Source organism: Pygoscelis adeliae, unplaced genomic scaffold (assembly GCF_000699105.1).
Source record: "Pygoscelis adeliae isolate BGI_AS28 unplaced genomic scaffold, ASM69910v1 Scaffold26, whole genome shotgun sequence".
NCBI classification, from domain to species: domain Eukaryota; kingdom Metazoa; phylum Chordata; class Aves; order Sphenisciformes; family Spheniscidae; genus Pygoscelis; species Pygoscelis adeliae.
This window is the reverse complement of record NW_008825104.1, coordinates 1,830,767-1,849,383: the sequence shown is the minus strand read 5'-3', so window position 1 is coordinate 1,849,383 and position 18,617 is coordinate 1,830,767. Positions and strand designations below refer to the sequence as shown.

Below are 18,617 nucleotides of genomic sequence, written 5' to 3'. Positions count from 1 at the left end.
TGTAACTTTGGACAATTCACTTATTACTTCTCCCTCCCCCCCCCGCCCCCGCCAAAGACTAGAAATGATCTTGTGTATTCCCTCCCACTCCTCATAATAAGGACTCCCTTACTGTTGTTTTTATTTTCTTTCGCTGATTTGTTCTTGTTCTGTATGGCAGAGCACAAAATCAATGGTCTGAGAAATAGTTATAAGATCAGCAAGGATCAGTGGCCTAAGAAATCCCAGGATCAAAAACCAGTTTTCAGTACTGAATACAAAAGACAGGATCAGTTGCTACCCCTCATAAACCATGCATCGATATCTGATTACAAGAATTTCAACAAGAGTCTGTAGTACAACTTGGGAAACAACTTAAGGGGTTAATGTCAAGTACACTAATTAATGCACATTAACTGTATGTAGAGTAAAAAGGATTTATTATTAATTAACTGTGAATTTGCTCTTTGCTCCCATCTTCACCTCTTTTTTTTTCTTTCCTCCTCCCCCTTTTGTACTGTAAATACGAACACATTCTTCTACAGACCACAGACAATATACTTGGACCCACAGTCAACAGACTTTCTGTACAGGAAGGCTATTAAGGCGAAAGGACTAAATTGCACAGTTAAATAGCTGCAGTGTTTCAATACTCTACCAATTCTGCACTAACACGCAGTCTAGTTCCCTTTCTGCAAATGGTACCCTTAGACTAAGTGCCACCTCTGCTATGCCACTGAACTTTATTTCCCCTTTTAGTCCTGCTGTTGGCCAATGCCTAGTGCATAAACTGAGATCCTTGCTACTTTTGTTTAAGGGGCAGTAAACCATTAAAAGATGAGAGAAGAGAAGAGAATTAAGAGAGAAGCATTTTATTCTTCCAGTTTTATCAGCAGCTTGAGAAGACACTGATGTTAGCAACACAGTGCTCCAATATTCTAAAGTGTAAGTAAAAACCTTTGTTTCCTCAGGTATATGCCAATACATCTTCAGCACCATGTAAAGCATTGTTTAGTTGATAATCATAGAATGGTTTGGGTTGGAAGGGACCTCTAAAGGTCATCTAGTCCAACCCCCCTGCCATGGGCAGGGACATCTTCAACTAGATCAGGTTGCTCAGAGCCCCGTCCAACCTGACCTTGAATGTTTCCAGGGATGGGGCATCCACCACCTCCCTGGGCAACCTGTGCCAGTGTTTCACCACTCTCAGTGTAAAAAATTTCTTCCTTATATCTAGTCTGACTCTACCCTCTTTTAGTTTAAAACCATTACCCCTTGTCCTATTGCAACGGGCCCCACTAAAAAGTCTGTCCCCATCTTCCCTACATGCCCCCTTTAATTACTGATAGGCTGCAATAAGGTGTCCCCAGAGCCTTCTCTTCCTCAGGCTGAACAACCCCAACTCTCCCAGCCTTTCCTCACAGGAGAGGTGTTCCATCCTCTTGATCATTTTTGTGGCCCTCCTCTGGACCCACTCCAACAGGTCCATGTCTTCCCCATGTAATGCCCATTAACACTAGACATTATAAAATAGGAAAATATCCCACATGGATGAAGGGTTGGATTAGATGGCCTAAGAGATATTTTCCATCTCTAACTTTGGTGATACCATGAAACTTTTTTTAGCTGCTAGTATGGTATTATATATCAATTTTAACATGTATCAGCAACATAAATTCATCTAGTAGTCTCAATATGCACAGCATTAAGTGACAAACAGAAACAGTTTACATTCGGAAGACTGAGCTTTACAGCCTGTTTTTCTAATATCTGCTATTAAGCCAACTTTGTAATGAGATGGTTCAGTTGATGCTGATGGGAGTTTTGCTATTGATTTCAATGGAATCAAGATTTGATCTTGGATGCCTAGAATTACACAGGCAGTTTGTTACGATCTGATCCTGCAAGCAAAGGGTTGTCTCTTGCTGACTGCTCATTACACTTAACTTTATGACAGTAAAAAGAAAGAAGATAAATTGCAGAGTTTCGCAGTTCTGGGTATAGTTTGTTTCGAATGGTTGTCAAACCCAGGACCAGCAGCTCAAAGTACAGAACATTAATGTCAATCAGCTTTAAGAGAGAAGGAAGGGAGCCTAACATATCTGCACAAAATGAAAGCGTGAACATCAGAGCATGTGAATGTCTTCCTCTCCAAAGACTACACAGGCATTTTACATGCTCCTGCGAGGCCTAGAAACTCGCACAATGACATGGCTAGCAAGACCACTTGAATAGTCCTCCACATACTCCATGTTTATCCAGCGATAATAACAGTAACACATTGTTACTTGGTTTAGCACATCTGAAGTCTCACCACTTATTAAATTATGGTCTTCAGAATAAAAAGGATTTATAAGCACTCCCCATAACTCTTCCCATAAGTTTATGATGCAAAAATACTCCATGAAATTACAGCATCTGCAGCAGTTTGATGGCACTTGGGATGTTTATGCAATGTATATAGACACACAACCAGCATTCAGACAGTTCACTGTACTATTTCTGAGCTTATTATTTTATTCATTTTGCATTTCTCAGGGACATATGACTGGCAGTATTGATTTTTACACACGCATGATGACAGCTATTTGTCTATAAGACTAGGATTCCTGCCATACAGCTGAAAATACTCTGTAAAAGGGAATTACAGAGACACAGTGGCTGTACTCCTTAAAAACAATAATCTGAAGTGCCAAGGAGAAATCATATGCTAGGGAAAAAATGGCCTTTAGAGCTGGACTGTCAAAGTCAACTTTTAAAGTCATGATATTTGCACCTGGAGATCTAGTTTAACTCATTTTTCAGAGAGCCCAGCAGCAAAAAATCTGACTTTTGACTCCCCCTTGGAAACCTGTGATTTAAGCACTAGCAAAGCTTTTCACTCAGGAAGGCCACAGAAATTAATGAGAGCTATTAAATTTGTATATTCCTCACTGTTTTCTGAAAATTACACCTAAGCTGTACGATACAAACATTTGTTAAAGGCAAAAAACCCAGCCAAAAACACTGTTACCAAATAGATATGAAAAAGCATTGCCTAGAGAATAACCTGTGACTCAGCATCTTGTGTAAAGACAAAACCAAACACGTTTTCCCCACTTGTTACAGAATACCCTGTCTAACATATAAAAGTTTTCCTTTTTGACATTTTTGAGCTTTTGTGGTCAGCAAGGTCAAAGCAAGCTGGTGAACTTGCAAGCAGCCTACTTACTGTTTGTCATGATGGTATTTTTTCACCTGACATAAGCGCCATTAATTTAAAGCCACATATTTGCTATTTATTACATAGAAGGTGTCAGCTCCATGAAACAAAATTTTATATGCAGAACTTATAAACCAATGCAAGAGGAAAAGAAAGAAGAGTAACACACTGAAAAGCCCACAGGACAGAATAACTTCCAGTTTTCATAAAATAGGACACACTATTTGTCACTAACAAGAATAATGTTTTCTTATGGGAACAGATAGGTTTTTTTCCTGGGAGGAAGCAAATGAAATGGTTCAGTACAATACCTACATCTGCAGGTATTCATTTTGGGGAAATTGGGCCTGCTAATGGATATTAATGAGCTGTGTGGAAACTCTGAAACAAAATTATGTTTCATGGTTAACCCACTGGCTTTGAAGCTGATGTGATGGAGATAGAGCTTCACAGGGATTTCTCTCTTTTAAATTACAAACCAGCTAAACAGCCTACTGATGTATTAGTATCTATGAAGCACTCAGAAAACGAAACCTACTACATATTGTACTATGTAGTTTGGTTCCCAGTGGTTTGGGGTTTTTTCCAGTTACCAATTTCATAATTAAATAAATAATAATAAATTAGCATAGTAAGTTAGCAAGAACAAGACTAAGCAGCAAACTTAAAGCAAAATATCTTAGGATTTCAAAGAACATTATTAAAGTATAACAGCAGGGAGTAACACCAGTAGAAAATCTAGCCTAGCAGCAATATATTAGACACAGAGACATATACATAAATTAGGAGCATGTAAAATGGCTATACTTTTACTTCAAAATACTGCAATTATCACAATTTTTATTTGCTCCTCTGCGGACCCTTGAGTGTCTTCTAGACATAGCAGGCCACTCTTACTACTCTGACAGGAAATACCTTATTGCTGATACGTGATTAAATAGCATTCTGAACAAAGAATTTTTGCCTTATCTCTGGAGAGTTATCTGAAATAACTTTTTTCCAACTTTTCCAATGTCTGTTTCCTGACTCTTGTTCAAACTGAAATGCAAAAAAAACCAAGACTACATGCAGAGCCCTTTGCATCCCAAACTTAACAAAGGAGAGAGAAAACATTAATGAACTTTTAATAATAAAGCTCCAGAGTTTTATTCTGTGCATCTCAGAATGTAAGAACACTTCATTAAAGAGCTCAACGTTAACCATTATAATGGGCAACTTGTACTTCTCATCCTTCTAATTCAAATTTCACACAAAAATGCAACTGGTCCTGTTTCTGGCTTGCGGGATCCTCAGGAGCAGCACCATGATGTGCTCACGTGTGCAAAGGCTAGCACAATGTGACTTTAAAAATGAAAACAGCCTTCAAGAACAGCAGACTGTTTCATTCAATTTTATGCCTTATTATTGCACTGATAAACAATATTAATGGGTTTCAATAGTCAGAATGAATTCGAAGATACAGTCTGGGCGTATTGTTTGCTGCCTATTTTGTTGTTGCTGTTTGTTTTCTGAACCTGCTGTTTATTAACAATGATTAATTATCATGTAGCCAGCTTCTCATTCTTGAGACATAGTGTAGTTACACTGAATATAAATCTCTCTCCCTTACCTACTGGGGAAAAAAACTTTGAACAGGTTCCTGAAAACATAGCTGGAAAATCTGCATGAAGCTCATGACAGCCAGAAAGAGGCATCTGCATTTACATGAAGAGCAAGCTACCTGAGGAAAATGGCAGCAGTGAACTGTTGTTTCATTTGCATGGATCAATGTCGTCTCTTACTTTATTGTCCTTGGAGAATCCCACCGAGGCTGCGGACACATGGAGCGAGGAATGTGTCCTTGCCAAAAGACAAACTAGTTAAACTGTACTCTCAATAAATACATGCTTCTCCATATGAAAAGACATGTTTTCTGGTTTAATGGGCTCATTTTCAGAGTCCATCTGAAAACAGGCCAAGTCATGTTTCTCTGTTTGTGTTACACAGTGATATGATTAGCAATTATATTCCAATTTAGGACAAGGACTTTGGATGAAAATTAAGGGAAAGAAAAGTGCACTGAAAATTCACATGCTGTTTTTTAAAAGTACAAGGGCCACAAGTCTGCTGTGCCTGTAGTTTTCCAGTGGACTTGCATATGACAATATCCTCGTATCTTGTTTCAGCAGTAATATGCACAAAGAGAGTAGCTCAGTGGCAGGTGGGCTGCTTATATTTTCTGGATGCAATTATGAATGGAAACTATAAAGACTCTGAGCAGAATGGCATGACAATAGTTTTAATGGCTTGTAATATCATTTGCTAGGGTCTGGTCAGGTCAAGAAATTTACAAACCAGAGAAACTAGGACAATGAAAATAAACAGCATAAAATGAGAACACATTTTAACATGAGTAACAGCTCATATTCAAGACGTTTGAATATACATTTACACTTGGCAAAAGTACATTGTTTGTTTTGAGCACACCATGAATTTCAAAACACTGAAGGCTCATTTTGAACTGCAGTTCTTGATACCTAAGGAATCTCATTACGGACACAGTCCAGAAGGAACATAGAACTGGTCATTTGGGCTACAGAAGTCAAATGTGCCCGCATACGGTACAATCCACTAAAGTCTTCTGCATGCTACTGGCTGCAACAGATATTGTGCCTTAATTATGCAAACTCTGTGGGTCACCAAAAGCAAGAAAATTTTAACTTTTTTTGTAACGTATAGCAAGTGGAGATTTCAGATAGAAAAAGGAAAGACTGTCTTTCTACATGACACTTTGCATTGTTCAGGAAAGGGAACCCTCCTTATACGTGCGTTGCTGTCAACAGGGACTCCATCCCCTTCTACGTTCTCTGTGACACTACTGCCTCCAGTTATGCACAGCAAGTGCAAGCTAAACCAGAGGTGAATTATCTTATCCAGACCGAGCTAATCTTAAGTAGGAAATGCTGTATCCATCAGAGCAAAGAAAACACCATCCTATAAATAAATGCAGAGGCTTGCCAGCTGAACGTTAGAAACAACACTGTTAGAGACAATATGACAGTTGCAAAACTTCGCTACTCCATCACTACAGCCATACCTGTCTTTTGGTCACAGTGCCATCCACAGGATCTATGTACTCAAAGCTGTCTGTTCTTTCCACGCTGTAGATATTGTTACCGACAGCAAACTGCTGATGGCTGAACGATTTGTCAGTGATCAAAGTTTCCAGGTCTCTCATTATGAAATATGCTGTTCTGGGTTCCAGTGCTTCATAATCAAACCTTGCACATATATAAAAAAAGTAGAACCAAGAAGTAAGTCCCCTACAGCTAAGAAAACAGTTCTGCTTTCACAGAACTCAACATACTCACAACTAGCAATTCACCGCTTACTTCAAAAATCAGAGGTGGACCACTGAAGTACTGATTGCAAATTAAACCAGCACATGTATGCAAGTCCTGTGCAATCTGACCATTATCTGTGTGCACCACAGTTCTACACTGGCCACCTGACTACGTCAACAGAAATCATTTACAAAATGCACGGTTTCCGAAGTAGCATAGAAAACGTCATCAATACACAGCTAGCTTTCCGAGATTAAGGACACAATCAGTGCAGTGCTCAACAGCCAAGCGAAATAGAGAAAACTTTGCTATAAGTTTTGAGGAACAGCTGTGTGCAAAAGACCTTACGGATATGTGAACTCCTCTGGATTAAGTCTATTCTGAGAGAAAGAGAGAGGCAGAAGCTAAGATGTAAATGACAGTTAGAATTCACCCTTTTGAGACCTTAATAAAAATGAGTAATTGTTCGGATCTTTGGAGGAGTTCTCCTGAATTAAAAGTAGGCATAGTTCCAGTTCTCACTAAAACACTGTCACACTCAAGCACATACAGAAACAAATGCAGGAGTAAATCTTGTTGTGATTTTGATTTTTTTTCCAACACCACGTAACGAGCTATGCCTTCCACAAGTAAATAATTAAAATCTTTCTGCCATTTGATATCAGAAAATTCAATTACTCATATACTAAAAGTGACATATACATGCTGCTCCTTCAGTAAGAAAATAACTTCTGCTGCCACTTACTCATCAGAAAAAAACTGCCTACAGAACAGTGGCAATCTGTGGCAGATTTTCATTCTGTGGATAAGCAAATGCACACTTCAATGCAGCTGAGCACAGCTAAACAAGCCATGGTTGTAGCAGAATTGTCCTATCAACTGCCTAAGTTCCCATGCCTTCCCCTCATTTTTCTCACCTGCAGTAGTAGTGCCGGCCAAATTTTGTCCAGTGATCCCTGACAATCTCCTCCACACTCTGCTTTCGAGCTGCTAGGATTGAAAGCCAAACTAGCACAGCCCATAGTCCATCTTTCTCTCGAAGGTGATCAGACCCTAAAGAAACAAACGTAAAGCAATTATTTGGTATCAGAAAACAAGGTAAAAAGGCTGGGCAAAGGTTTCATTTAACTTTGTATATCACATAACAGTAATCAGCAGTACTAACCTCAGCAACTCTTGTCCAACTTCCAGATGAACAAACAGAACTAATGTTTAAAATGTGATTTAATTATATACGACAAAGTCGGTATTCCTAAGGTTAAGTAAAAAGTTGTACAAGTATTTGAATAGAAATGGCAGTAGTAGGAAAACATTTTTTAGTTTTCCTACTATTTAGTCATGATTCCTGCCCACTGACATACAGGGTGTTTCCACACCTCTGGTACTGTTTCACAGAACTGAGCTAGATATGCAAACCCCTGGCCATGAACCAGAATGTTCTGAGTTATGTGAGTCAAGTTCAACAGCATCTCCTTATCTCTGCAGATGTTCATCTTCCAAGCTGCAGAGAAAAAATTTTCCCATTCCATGAAAAATTAAGATTTCTAGAATGTTCATGACCTCCTATCAGGATGAAAAACAAGAGCCTGAAAAAATGTTTCTGGACAAAAAAAACCAAACCAGAGGATAGCACTTTTTCCCCTTTCTATATTTCTCCATACCTCTCAGTGGTAAAGATGTTTGGATGCTCAGATCTAAATCCCTTCCTAGGTTTATATTAATGAAGAGAGAAATTGGAGACTAAGAACAATTTTGGAATACCCCACAGGATTTAGCACATACTCTCAGATATGGGAGGCACAAGTTCAAGTCTATTATCTGAATTCAAAAGAGCACAGATTTGGTCTTGCACTTTCCATATCCAAAGCCAAAATGCCAACTTGGAGTAATAGGCTGCTCTGCAATAGACGTGTAATGTATCTTAACCAGAAATATTTCCATGAAGCTAAGCTTTGCCTGTTAAAACTGTAATGTATCAATCAGCAAAACGTTTCAATAAAATCAGTATTTTCTAACAAAAGATTGTTTCATGGGAAGGTTCTTGGTCATCTCAGTAAGTGCCCTCTCCTTTTGGATAATTTAGAACAAGTTTTTATGGCAATACTTATCTAACCCAGATTACCAAAAAAAATCACAAGGAAGCATGCACGAGAATTAAGACAAAGTAAGATCCAAGACATCTGATGCTCAGTAGATACTGATGACAACTACATAAGCTAATAGACACAAAAAACTTGAAGAGTCATCAAATATGTGGCCATTGCTCTGGCATAATACTACTAGATTTGGTTGAAGTTTGTTAGCTGCAACCTTACCATTTTCTGTCTCGTCGCACATTATTGAAACCCTGCGTACAAAGCAAGTGCAGTAATTCACAAGTTTTGTTTCCTCCATGAATTACCTACCAATCAGGGAGGCAACCAGCTGGACTTTCTGTGCCCTTAGAATACACTTAGCAAAATCCTCCAAGAGAGGAATCTAAAAAGTCTTAGGCTGAAAACATGTTTTATGAAATATCCTCCTTCCTCAAACACAAGAATCTTGAGGCAGCAAGAGTGCTTTGCAGTGCTGTGGTTTTACATAACAGCCTGCAAGGTCTACACAGTCATCTGTCAAAACGGCTGTGTTTTGCTACTGGCAAAGGACACGGTTCCCATAATGTAAATTGATGCACTGAAGCTGTTAATCCTGTGCAAAACTGTCAACAGAAAATTCAAGACATATAAGGAAAACAGCAAGATGTGCAGAAAGCCGCCGTTGATTCCTAGGGTTCAGTCTTGATGTCCATCTTCCAGTCACTGCTGCTGCCTTGAACATGGAGTCCCTCTTCTTGGGAGAGAGCAACAGTCACGGTAGCAGCTGCTACTCATACACATTTGGTAAGAGCCCATCATCCTGGGCCTGCCACAGCTCTGCCTACCACTTAGTCTTCTTGTGTTACATTCAGCCCTGACAGCGTAGACCTCCCAACACCCTGATTCTAACATTAAGCAAGTTAACTATTGCAGAGCGAACTAAATGTAAATTACTATTTCAGCACAATATCAGAGTTGTACAGGAATGATTACTGAAGACTTGTGAGGAGGAAGAAGACTTACATGAAGATTATGTTTGTGTCTACAAGTTAGGTAATACAGAAAACAAGAACACTGAATACTGTAAATGGATTTAAGAGCTGAGACAGATATTAACATTCCTTTGCATTTGCAAAGTAGCTGTCATGATAGTAAGAATACTTCCTTTCTGCCACTTTTTACCTGCCTTGATCTGTAATCTGTGAGCTGTCTGCAACAAGGGCAGTCTCCTACTACAATGGCCAGAGCTATGGGCTGGTCCTTGAGGAGCTGCTGTAGGAAGAGCGACAGCTCACTCTGTTCCCTGCTCCAGAGTCCCGGGTGCTGTGAAAGCATAGAGTGCCAACTAATCAGAAGAAAAAGGGCAGGGTTATTTATGAGCTCTCATAGCTTTGCAAATAGCTTCAGATAAAAGGAAAACAAATGTGCCTCCACAGGAAGTCAGCCCTTTGGACAATCAGGTCCTTACCTTTTCTACTCCCTCATTGCGGTAAGAGGCTAGATCAGCTGAACAGTGCCTTCCACAGAGACACCAGCAATATGGCCTACAGATAATAAAGTCAGCTTACTCATAGGGAAAACAGACAGCATGGTCACGATCACTGTAACTGTAGCCAAGAGTCTGTTCCCAGATAATGGTGCAGGTTTCTGCCACTGCCACCAAAAGAGAGACCTAGAATAGAGCTGTCACTTCCCACCAGCATGCATCGTTCCTCTGGTAGCAGCAGGAAAAGTCATCAGGTCACCACAGGGGCTGGGGGCTCCCTGGGGACTGGGAGCACTGGGGGCTCCCCCAGGGTGGCAGGGCAGGGCCCAGCAGCCAGGGCCCATCCCACTGCCCCAGCCAGGAGCAGAGCAGCGAGGGGGCACCACAGCAGCCCCAGCCCCGGGCATCAGGCACCTCCCTGGGGATGGGCTGAGGCCAGCCCAGGATGTGGGACCATGGGTAGGCCTGGCTTGGAGGGCCCATGGCCAGGCAGGGCAGGGCTGTGGGGAGCTGGAGACCAGCCCCGCTGCAGCAGGAGCTGACAGCCCTGGGGGCTGACATGGGGTCCGAGGCCATGGGCAGGGTGGGGGAGCCCAGTGGGCTGGGCAGGACACTGGTAACAGCAACCTCACACCACCACGGCTGTTCCTTTCCCTCTTAACCTGCTTGCCTCTCCTTTCAGCCATTTATCCTTACCACTGAAAAAATCAATTTCACCTAAAGAGTCCTCTCTTTTGCTGATATAACCAGCAACTTAAATGGCTTAAGTGTCTCAACAGACACCAGCAAGAAGTACAGACGTGGTATTGTGCTAAACACCTCAGCAATTTGTTCCAATGCAAATGATCATTTATTCTCCTGTTGTGTAACACACTGCAGACTTCGGGCCAACGAATTGTACAGTGAAAGGCACAGCATTCATTCAGCAAAATGGTCTATACATCATGACATCTGTGCAATGGTCTGAACTGAACACCAAAGGAGAGATGAGTTTTGATTTAACAAACTTCGAGTATGTTTCATTCAACCAAAAGGGTCCAGTGAAACACGGACAGAAGAATTTTTGGAAAGCTCTCTGTTGTGCTCTGAGCCTTGTTCTGGCATGGCTTAAGCTCATAAATCTCTATGAAGAGGGATGAGTGTATACACGTATCATTCTTCTGATCCATTTAGCAGCTTTAGCATGTGCTGTGTCCTTCTGTGTCCTTCAGGAGGACATAGAGATTGTTGTTTCTCTGGAAAGAGAAAGCACTGGAAGAAAGTAATCCAGAGGCAAAAGTCTGGACGGAAAAGCTGGAAACAACCCAACTGTCCTAGAATCAAAAGTCACCAATTAAAAATGTTAGCCTGATGTGAGTACAGGGCAATAATCCTGTGTGCCCAAGAAGTGTCTCAGTTCATTATTCTTAATAGGAGGAAAATTGACAACTGGGATTTCTCAGAACTTGTTTATTCCACCTCTTTTATTTCACCAGCATATCCATTAACTGGGTTACTTTATGCACATATGTTGTTCCATTTATTGCCCTTCTTTCTTTCAGCAAATTAAAATCTATTACTACAACTCAGTCAACTCTGTTTTTCACCTACTGTACCATTGTCTGTAGATGTCTTTGCTCTCTCTCTCTCACTTATTCCTACTGCCCAGCTGACATGGTAGAAACTCTAGGGAGGGAGCTCGTTCTGCTGCCTCAGTTCAGCTAACACCATTATTATTTGCTTTTATAGATCCAGTATCCACTGCTGTGGACCTGCAGAGGCAGAGCCGCCCTGTGCAAAGAGATCAAGTGAAAGGTGCCTCGCAACTATGTATTTCTGAGATTGCAGTACTAATAGTCCTCCTGGCTTGCTGAGGGCTCTCAGCAATCTCAGGATAATTCCCAGTGATACTTTTAATTGAAACATCCAAGGCATTGAAGAATTCCGGACTCTTGTTTAAGGAGCTGAAGCAGAGACAACAGAACAGCAGAGTCAACAAATATTTTTCTGATTATCTCATTATATTTAATTTGCCATCGGTAAGGGAAGTTATAATAACTGCAACTACTTCAACAACTTACTTTTAAGTTAATTTGTCACATATTTCTCCATATAACAGTAGCAAAAGTTATTTTTTACTACTGCAACAGTCAATTGCTATGGCCAACTCAGAGTAAACAATCTGGGAAAAATTCTCAGAGCATGTTCCCATTCACAAAGAAGTTACTCAGCTTAAACAGGCTTAAACTGAAGTAAAGTCTTGAGAGGCAGTAGCCTGAGAAACAAAGTAAGATCACGGAAAAATGTTCTTATTATGATTTTTCTGATATTGGAAAGCTGTTGGGCATGCAGGCTGTCTTTTACATGTCTAACTTATTCTGTAGCTGAGATTTCCAATTCTGATAGAGACAGTGAGCCCTGAGGGTCATATGCATGAAGAAAATGTAATTGCTTTTCCCCAATTTAGTCATCTCTGTATAGCTTATTGCGTTCTGTAAATATGATTTTAAAACAAAAATCTGGCTGAAGCAAGTATGCAAACTCACGGTAAATCATTTTGTTTGCACACGCTTTGAGTCTTACAAATTTATCATCCAGCAATCTGAAACGTGACGATATTTTAGGCAAATGGAGATTTAGGGCTATTGAGATCTGTTCCTTTATTCAAGTTAATGAGATTGGTCTAGATTTGTGTTACTGTAATAGATATGACCAAACAGCTCTTTTAAGGCTTTCATTCATTTCAGCGGCAGCCCATTTTCATGTTCTCCACTACTTCTTCTTCTACATAATCTTGCAGGAGAAGTCAGCTGATGTTAATAGCATCTGGAAATTTGGAGATGAAGCATGCAAATTTATGAAAGAAGTAGCAATTACTGAAGTGGCTTAAACTGCAGAAAGATACATCAGCCACACAGCTCTCCTAATCCTAATTAATAGTTCGCTGATGAAATTTAGAAACAAATTGCTGCTGCTGACGCCCTTCTCTGAACAGTGTCCTGGGCATTAGTCATAGAACCAGAAAGCTACTAACCTCATCTGACAAGCTCCCCACACTGCTACAAAAATGGAAGAAGTTTTTAAAGCATTGGTTGAGCTCCAAGATCAGTTGCCAGAAGCCAAGTCTGGGAAACACAGCCCTATGAGATGCTTTCAAAATCTTTTGTCCTTTTATAGCAGAAAATTTGCTTTTATTTACTTGCCAGAGCAAAATCCCTTATGCTATAAAATCAGGGCTCTGTATTATTTGGAAATTCCAGTTTTTACCTGGAATTACCTGGGTAAACAAGCCATCAGTCACCAGCACTGTTAGGTTAGTTTGACAATAGAATGTGGATTTGTAAAACCCTTTCTCTTGCACAGAACAGCAAGTTTCCCACTCTGATCTATATGGTACACTTTTTTAAATATTCCATGCTGAAAGCTAAAGAACTGCCAAGTTTCAGTTCCCTAAATAGATATGATTGAGGGGAAAGCTGTAAAACTGATTCAAATGCCCAATACTGGCAGAAACTTGTGAGGGTCACACAGCTTAGGACATCACTAAAAGATTCGCAGTAAGGTAAATATTTATTGCTAAAAACAGCTTGCATCGCTGAAGTATTGGTCATCCACAGACCAGACTGCATTTTACAAATAAACCTCCTGGCATATGAGATATTTTCAGACAGCTGCATTGAATTGAAAGATGATAAGGAAACTGAGGCAGAGAGAAAAACAAACTTTAGGCATCATAGTCATTGCATAACTGCCCTGTAGGCACCGTCACGATTCACTTACACACGCACTGAGGAATTTAAACCCAGTGCTCAAGTTGTCTGGATGCCCATGGGATTGAATCTTGAGGGTTCAGATTAGCCTTTAGATGGCATCGGCTTAAATGGGAGGTCAGGAGGCTTTCTGCACTGAAGTGCTGCAGGTACAACAAAGCTCATCTGACCAGAACATGCCAGGATTCACAGATTAAATATTGCTGTAGGGCGGCTCTCCATGCTGGCCAGCAATATGTTGTTCAAGCACCCTTAGAATTCACAAGAGACAGAATTTATCAGGAATCTGAAGAATTAATGATAGGATAGGATAGGAGAACCAAATTAAGACAGGAACACAGAGAGTGCTAGGAATGCAGAGACTGGTCTGAGGTCAGGAGACAGGAGCTGCAAAATAGGAAGAGAGGCTATAGTACAAAATGCAATTGTTTTAGGGCCCTACAGAAGGATACAAGTGAAGGAAAAAAGTAAAGTGTAAGAACAGAGAGAAGTTAGAGGAATTACCTTGCCTACCTAGAACAGACAAACTCCAGAGGCCCTTCCTTGACCTCTATGAGACACCTGTCCCTCTTTCCCAACTTCAACAACCATCTGATATTCAGGGTAATAAAGTTAGGGCAACACAGATCACAATGCCCTCAGTGTTTCAGCAGATCAAGCCCTGAAACCACTTCTCTTCATTCCTATATAACTGATCTGCAGGGCTAAAGTCCACCAATGCTTGGGACAGCCTGCTTAGCAAGACCTGAACACGACTTTTCAATGTGCTAGGGAAATTTGATGTTTGGCTTTTTTTATAACTGCTCCATAAAATTTTAAGACAAGTCTCCTCAAAGGAGACGAGGCTTCTATTAAGCAAGCAAAGATTCTTCCCTTCTCCCTGAGACAGAAAGCATCTGCAAGAGTTGTACTCAACATCTCCAAGTGAAGATGGTGTGGGAGCCTTATTTCCCAAGCAGAAACAGGCCTGAGGCAGTGGTTTGTCATGGCATATGGCACATATAGGCCACTCCTGCTTGCTTTACATACCTCTATAGATAAAACTGCAGGCAGCAGGAGATGCTGCACTCTGTGGGCTAAGGTACCCAGACGTACTTCAGCCTATGGGAACTCACCATCAAACTCCTACAAGCTCCTTCCAGTCAAAACCTACACTTCCCATTCTGCAGCATGATGATGAAGGCAGGAGTTTTTTCCAAATAATTTGGGTGCTAATGAGGTCATACTGATGTCTCAAGGCCCACCCAAGTTTCATGGAAATACTTGGGTTTGGATGAGCAGGAGGAACTTCAATATTTAGAGGGAAAGGGTACAGAACAGGCCTGGTGAAAAAGCATCAAAAAGCAGTGAGAGTTGAAAACTCCCCAGTCCAGACCTCTCATGGGCAAATGGAGACTCAGTCTAACAACACACCACAACAAACGGCAGTACATTCTGAAAGGTACAAGATCTTCCTGCCCCTCTCTCCAAGTTAGAGCTTGCAGAACACCCTTTGAAAATATCTGTTCAAAAGATACATTCAAGGCAATACAAATCTGTGTCAGTCACAGCAACTAAGCCAAGGCATCCAGGTTGCTAATCATGGGACACTGGTTCCCATTCACAACAGAAAGAAAATAAACATTCATTATTAATTTAAATTATCTTACTTTTTACAGATAGACACCCAAAGAAATTGAACACATTTTTGGTTCTTCCATCATAGCCCATTCAGATACTTACAGACAGTTAACGACAGGCTAGCACATAAAGTGGCATGTCTATGGCTTAAAGGTATCCTCATTTTTAAAAAAGCAGCATTCTACTCTAATTCACCTTAACCAACAAACTTAATACTAGACTTAACTCAGTCAAAGTAAAATGAAATTTGTAACCAAGTTTTACTGCATGACAAATTATTTCCTATGAAAAGGTGTAGCCAGTGAATTATACACCAAAATAAAGAACTCCATGGAACTCACACCAAAATATAGAATAAATTATTAGCCAGGCAAATGGTTAAGTTATTCTGATTTGTACTCATTCAAAAACACTTGTAACATAACCCTACTAATAAATAAAAAGAAGAAAGAATTTCTGTGTCAGAATCCAGGAAAGAAAAAAAGAAACACCGTGAAATTTATTCAGTTTTTCTCATAAACCAAAACCACGTTTGTGCAGATCTACAGACTACATATTTTAATTGTTTGTTCTAATGCTTCCTGTCAGTACTGAATTCATGAGGGCGCAAATTTGACTTTCATTCTGCATTCTATTGTTTGACTGGTTCTTGGGACAGATAAGGGATAAATACTTAGGGAAAACAGAGATGCTGACATGTAACTGAATTTCTTCTAATGATGATTTTATCTGAGTTTTGGTAATTGTCATGTTCCAAAAATGGACGCCTGCAACAGGTTTGATTAGACATACCATTAGACATACTCAAACTTTGTACACTGAATCACATGAAACCACATGTTTTTTCCATACAGGCAAAATCCCTCCAAATGCTGTTGCAGTCTGTGAAAAGACTATTACAGTGGAACCAGTGTGACCTTTCTGCATTATGTTCAAGTCAGAAGAGAGTGTCAGGCACCTCCAAAAGCTGTCTGGGCAGTGATAAGATTGCCTATGGCTTCTGAATGTCCATCTTCCACATCTTTCATACCTCAAGGTACTGGACACCAGAGTTGGAAGAAGACCCTCAAGATGTGAACAACTGACAGTTCTCTGTTCCAGCATAAGACAGAGTTAATTTGCTGATTCTTTTTGCTTTGACTTGAGGCACCCAGGAAAATTAAAAGTTGTTGTTAAAAGTCTGTGGAAATTTTTGATTATGTATTACTAACCAGTGCCAAAGCTTTCCTCTCCACAAAGCGAGCAACGTCCCGAGTCCATGAGATTGGAAAAATATCTCCATCCTGTTGGTGTCTCATACACAGGAACCTTCATTGCTTTTGCCACCCTGGAAAAAACACAATAAAATATTACACAATTAAGACAGTGCTTTTTTTACATATGTCCTGAGATCAGTTGAGGAATATTCTAGGTCTTGCTACATTTCCTGACAGCTGGCCTATAATTAAAAAAAAAAAAAACAAATAAACAGAACAGATCAACAGCGCCGTTCAAAACTGATCCTTGTCTCAGAACCTGACTTTAACCAGAACGCAGGTACGTTTATACACTAAGTGTAGTATTTTGGAAAATGTAAGACCTCAGCTCAATAGGCTTTACCAGTATCTTCCTCTTGTTACTGAGCAAGAAACAGTTACATCCATAGATACACATTTTCGTTACATTAATATTTTAATGAAAGTTAAAGCATCACGTTGAAGTACCTTCCTTTACAAAACACAGGTGGCCAACACCGATGCTTGAAAGACACTTTTACTTCTGTTCATGTGTTCAAAGCCAAGACAATACAGGAATGTTTCCATGATGCAGCAACTCCTCTAAAAAAGCTTTCCCAGGCTCAGCCGCAGTCTGAACTTGCTTTCCCTGTGTCCTGTGATGCACCTTTACGAAATACTCCCACTAGCTGGCTGACCTGCCAGTATTTTCAAGAATCAGAATAAACCACCATAGAAGCTGGCTGTGCTTCCCCTTCCCCAGGTTGTTGACTGGTAATTATTCCTGTTATAAACCATAATGAAAAAAATCCTTTCTTGGACTAAAAACCAAGAAAGAATTAAAAAAAAAATCCTCTAAGGAACCGACTACCAAGCTGGGATTTATGCAGAATGAAAAGTACCATTCTTCTTGTTTCTAATTATATTTGCTTCTTTCCATTGTGTGCCTAGGATTTTCAGAGCCAACTGGTTTTTAATATGAAAAATAAGACTTGAGATATAGTCAAGCAATCTGACTGACTAAAAAGGATCTTACGATCTCCCTAGGATTGATAGGGAGATTGCAATCACACCTAACAAACATTTCCTAAATTCCACCCCCACAGAAGAATACTTGACGTGAGACAATTTACGTAATTTTAACCACAGTCAAGCCCAGGCAAAGCAGATCAATCAAAGCAGGATTCTATGTGCTCAACACAATCCACCTAGAAGTTACGTGTCAAGGCGAAAGCAGTCACCCCTCTGATCAACAGAGAGACACCTGTTTTCAGACGGTCCATCACTGTCTTAAAGTAGGCACGTAAGGTAGATGGGATAAACTGTCCAAATACACAAATACTGACCCTTTCAAAACCTAGTACATAAATCTACCTAAATGACAGTTCAGCCCTTAATTATTCTCTCTGAAATCTTTAAATTGTTAATCAGCAGTGGTATTAAGTTTCCAAATCCACTTTTTTTTTATGTAATAAATATCCATTCCTACCTAAGTTTCCTCCTATTCAGCCTAGGTGTTCATTTTCATACTTATATATTACATCTAAAAAGAGTTTATTTTAAATGAGGTAGAGTAAAAATTGCTGATACTTATTTGAAAAGAGCTAAAGAGGTACCTGGAGAAAAAAATATTATCAAAGTCTTTAATCCTAAACTCAGTTTTCATGTCTCTAGTTTAGAAGTAGAGGCAAGTGTGTACCTCCTTGTGTTTATACAGCACCAGCTGCATTATTGGCCCTTAGAAAGGCTGCTGCATAAGGGAGGTTATACAGTGCAAAGCTGCACAGGTTTCTGGCTGGCTTTGCAAAAAATCAAGAACATAAAAGGATTTAATCTCTATGTGACAGTAACTGCAGGTTGGGAACAGGACCATACTGCCAAAAACTAGAAAACAATCAACCAGACAACAATGGCTAACATGCTGGAAGGGCAAAACCAATTCTCTTGAGGTAGCCTAACAATACAGCAG

At 40.1% G+C, this 18,617-nt stretch overlaps 1 protein-coding gene across 1 annotated transcript in view; it reads right to left on the bottom strand.

Annotated features, from left to right (window-relative positions):
* The window catches only part of PGM5 (phosphoglucomutase 5), an 86,257-nt gene that overhangs the window by 13,423 nt on the left and 54,217 nt on the right, over positions 1-18,617 (bottom strand). The window contains exons 7-9 of the mRNA XM_009327299.1: positions 16,646-16,761; positions 7,422-7,557; positions 6,258-6,441 (exon numbers count right to left, since the gene is read on the bottom strand). Coding sequence (XP_009325574.1) covers positions 6,258-6,441; positions 7,422-7,557; positions 16,646-16,761 — 436 coding nt within the window. The remainder of the gene's footprint in view (positions 1-6,257; positions 6,442-7,421; positions 7,558-16,645; positions 16,762-18,617) is intronic.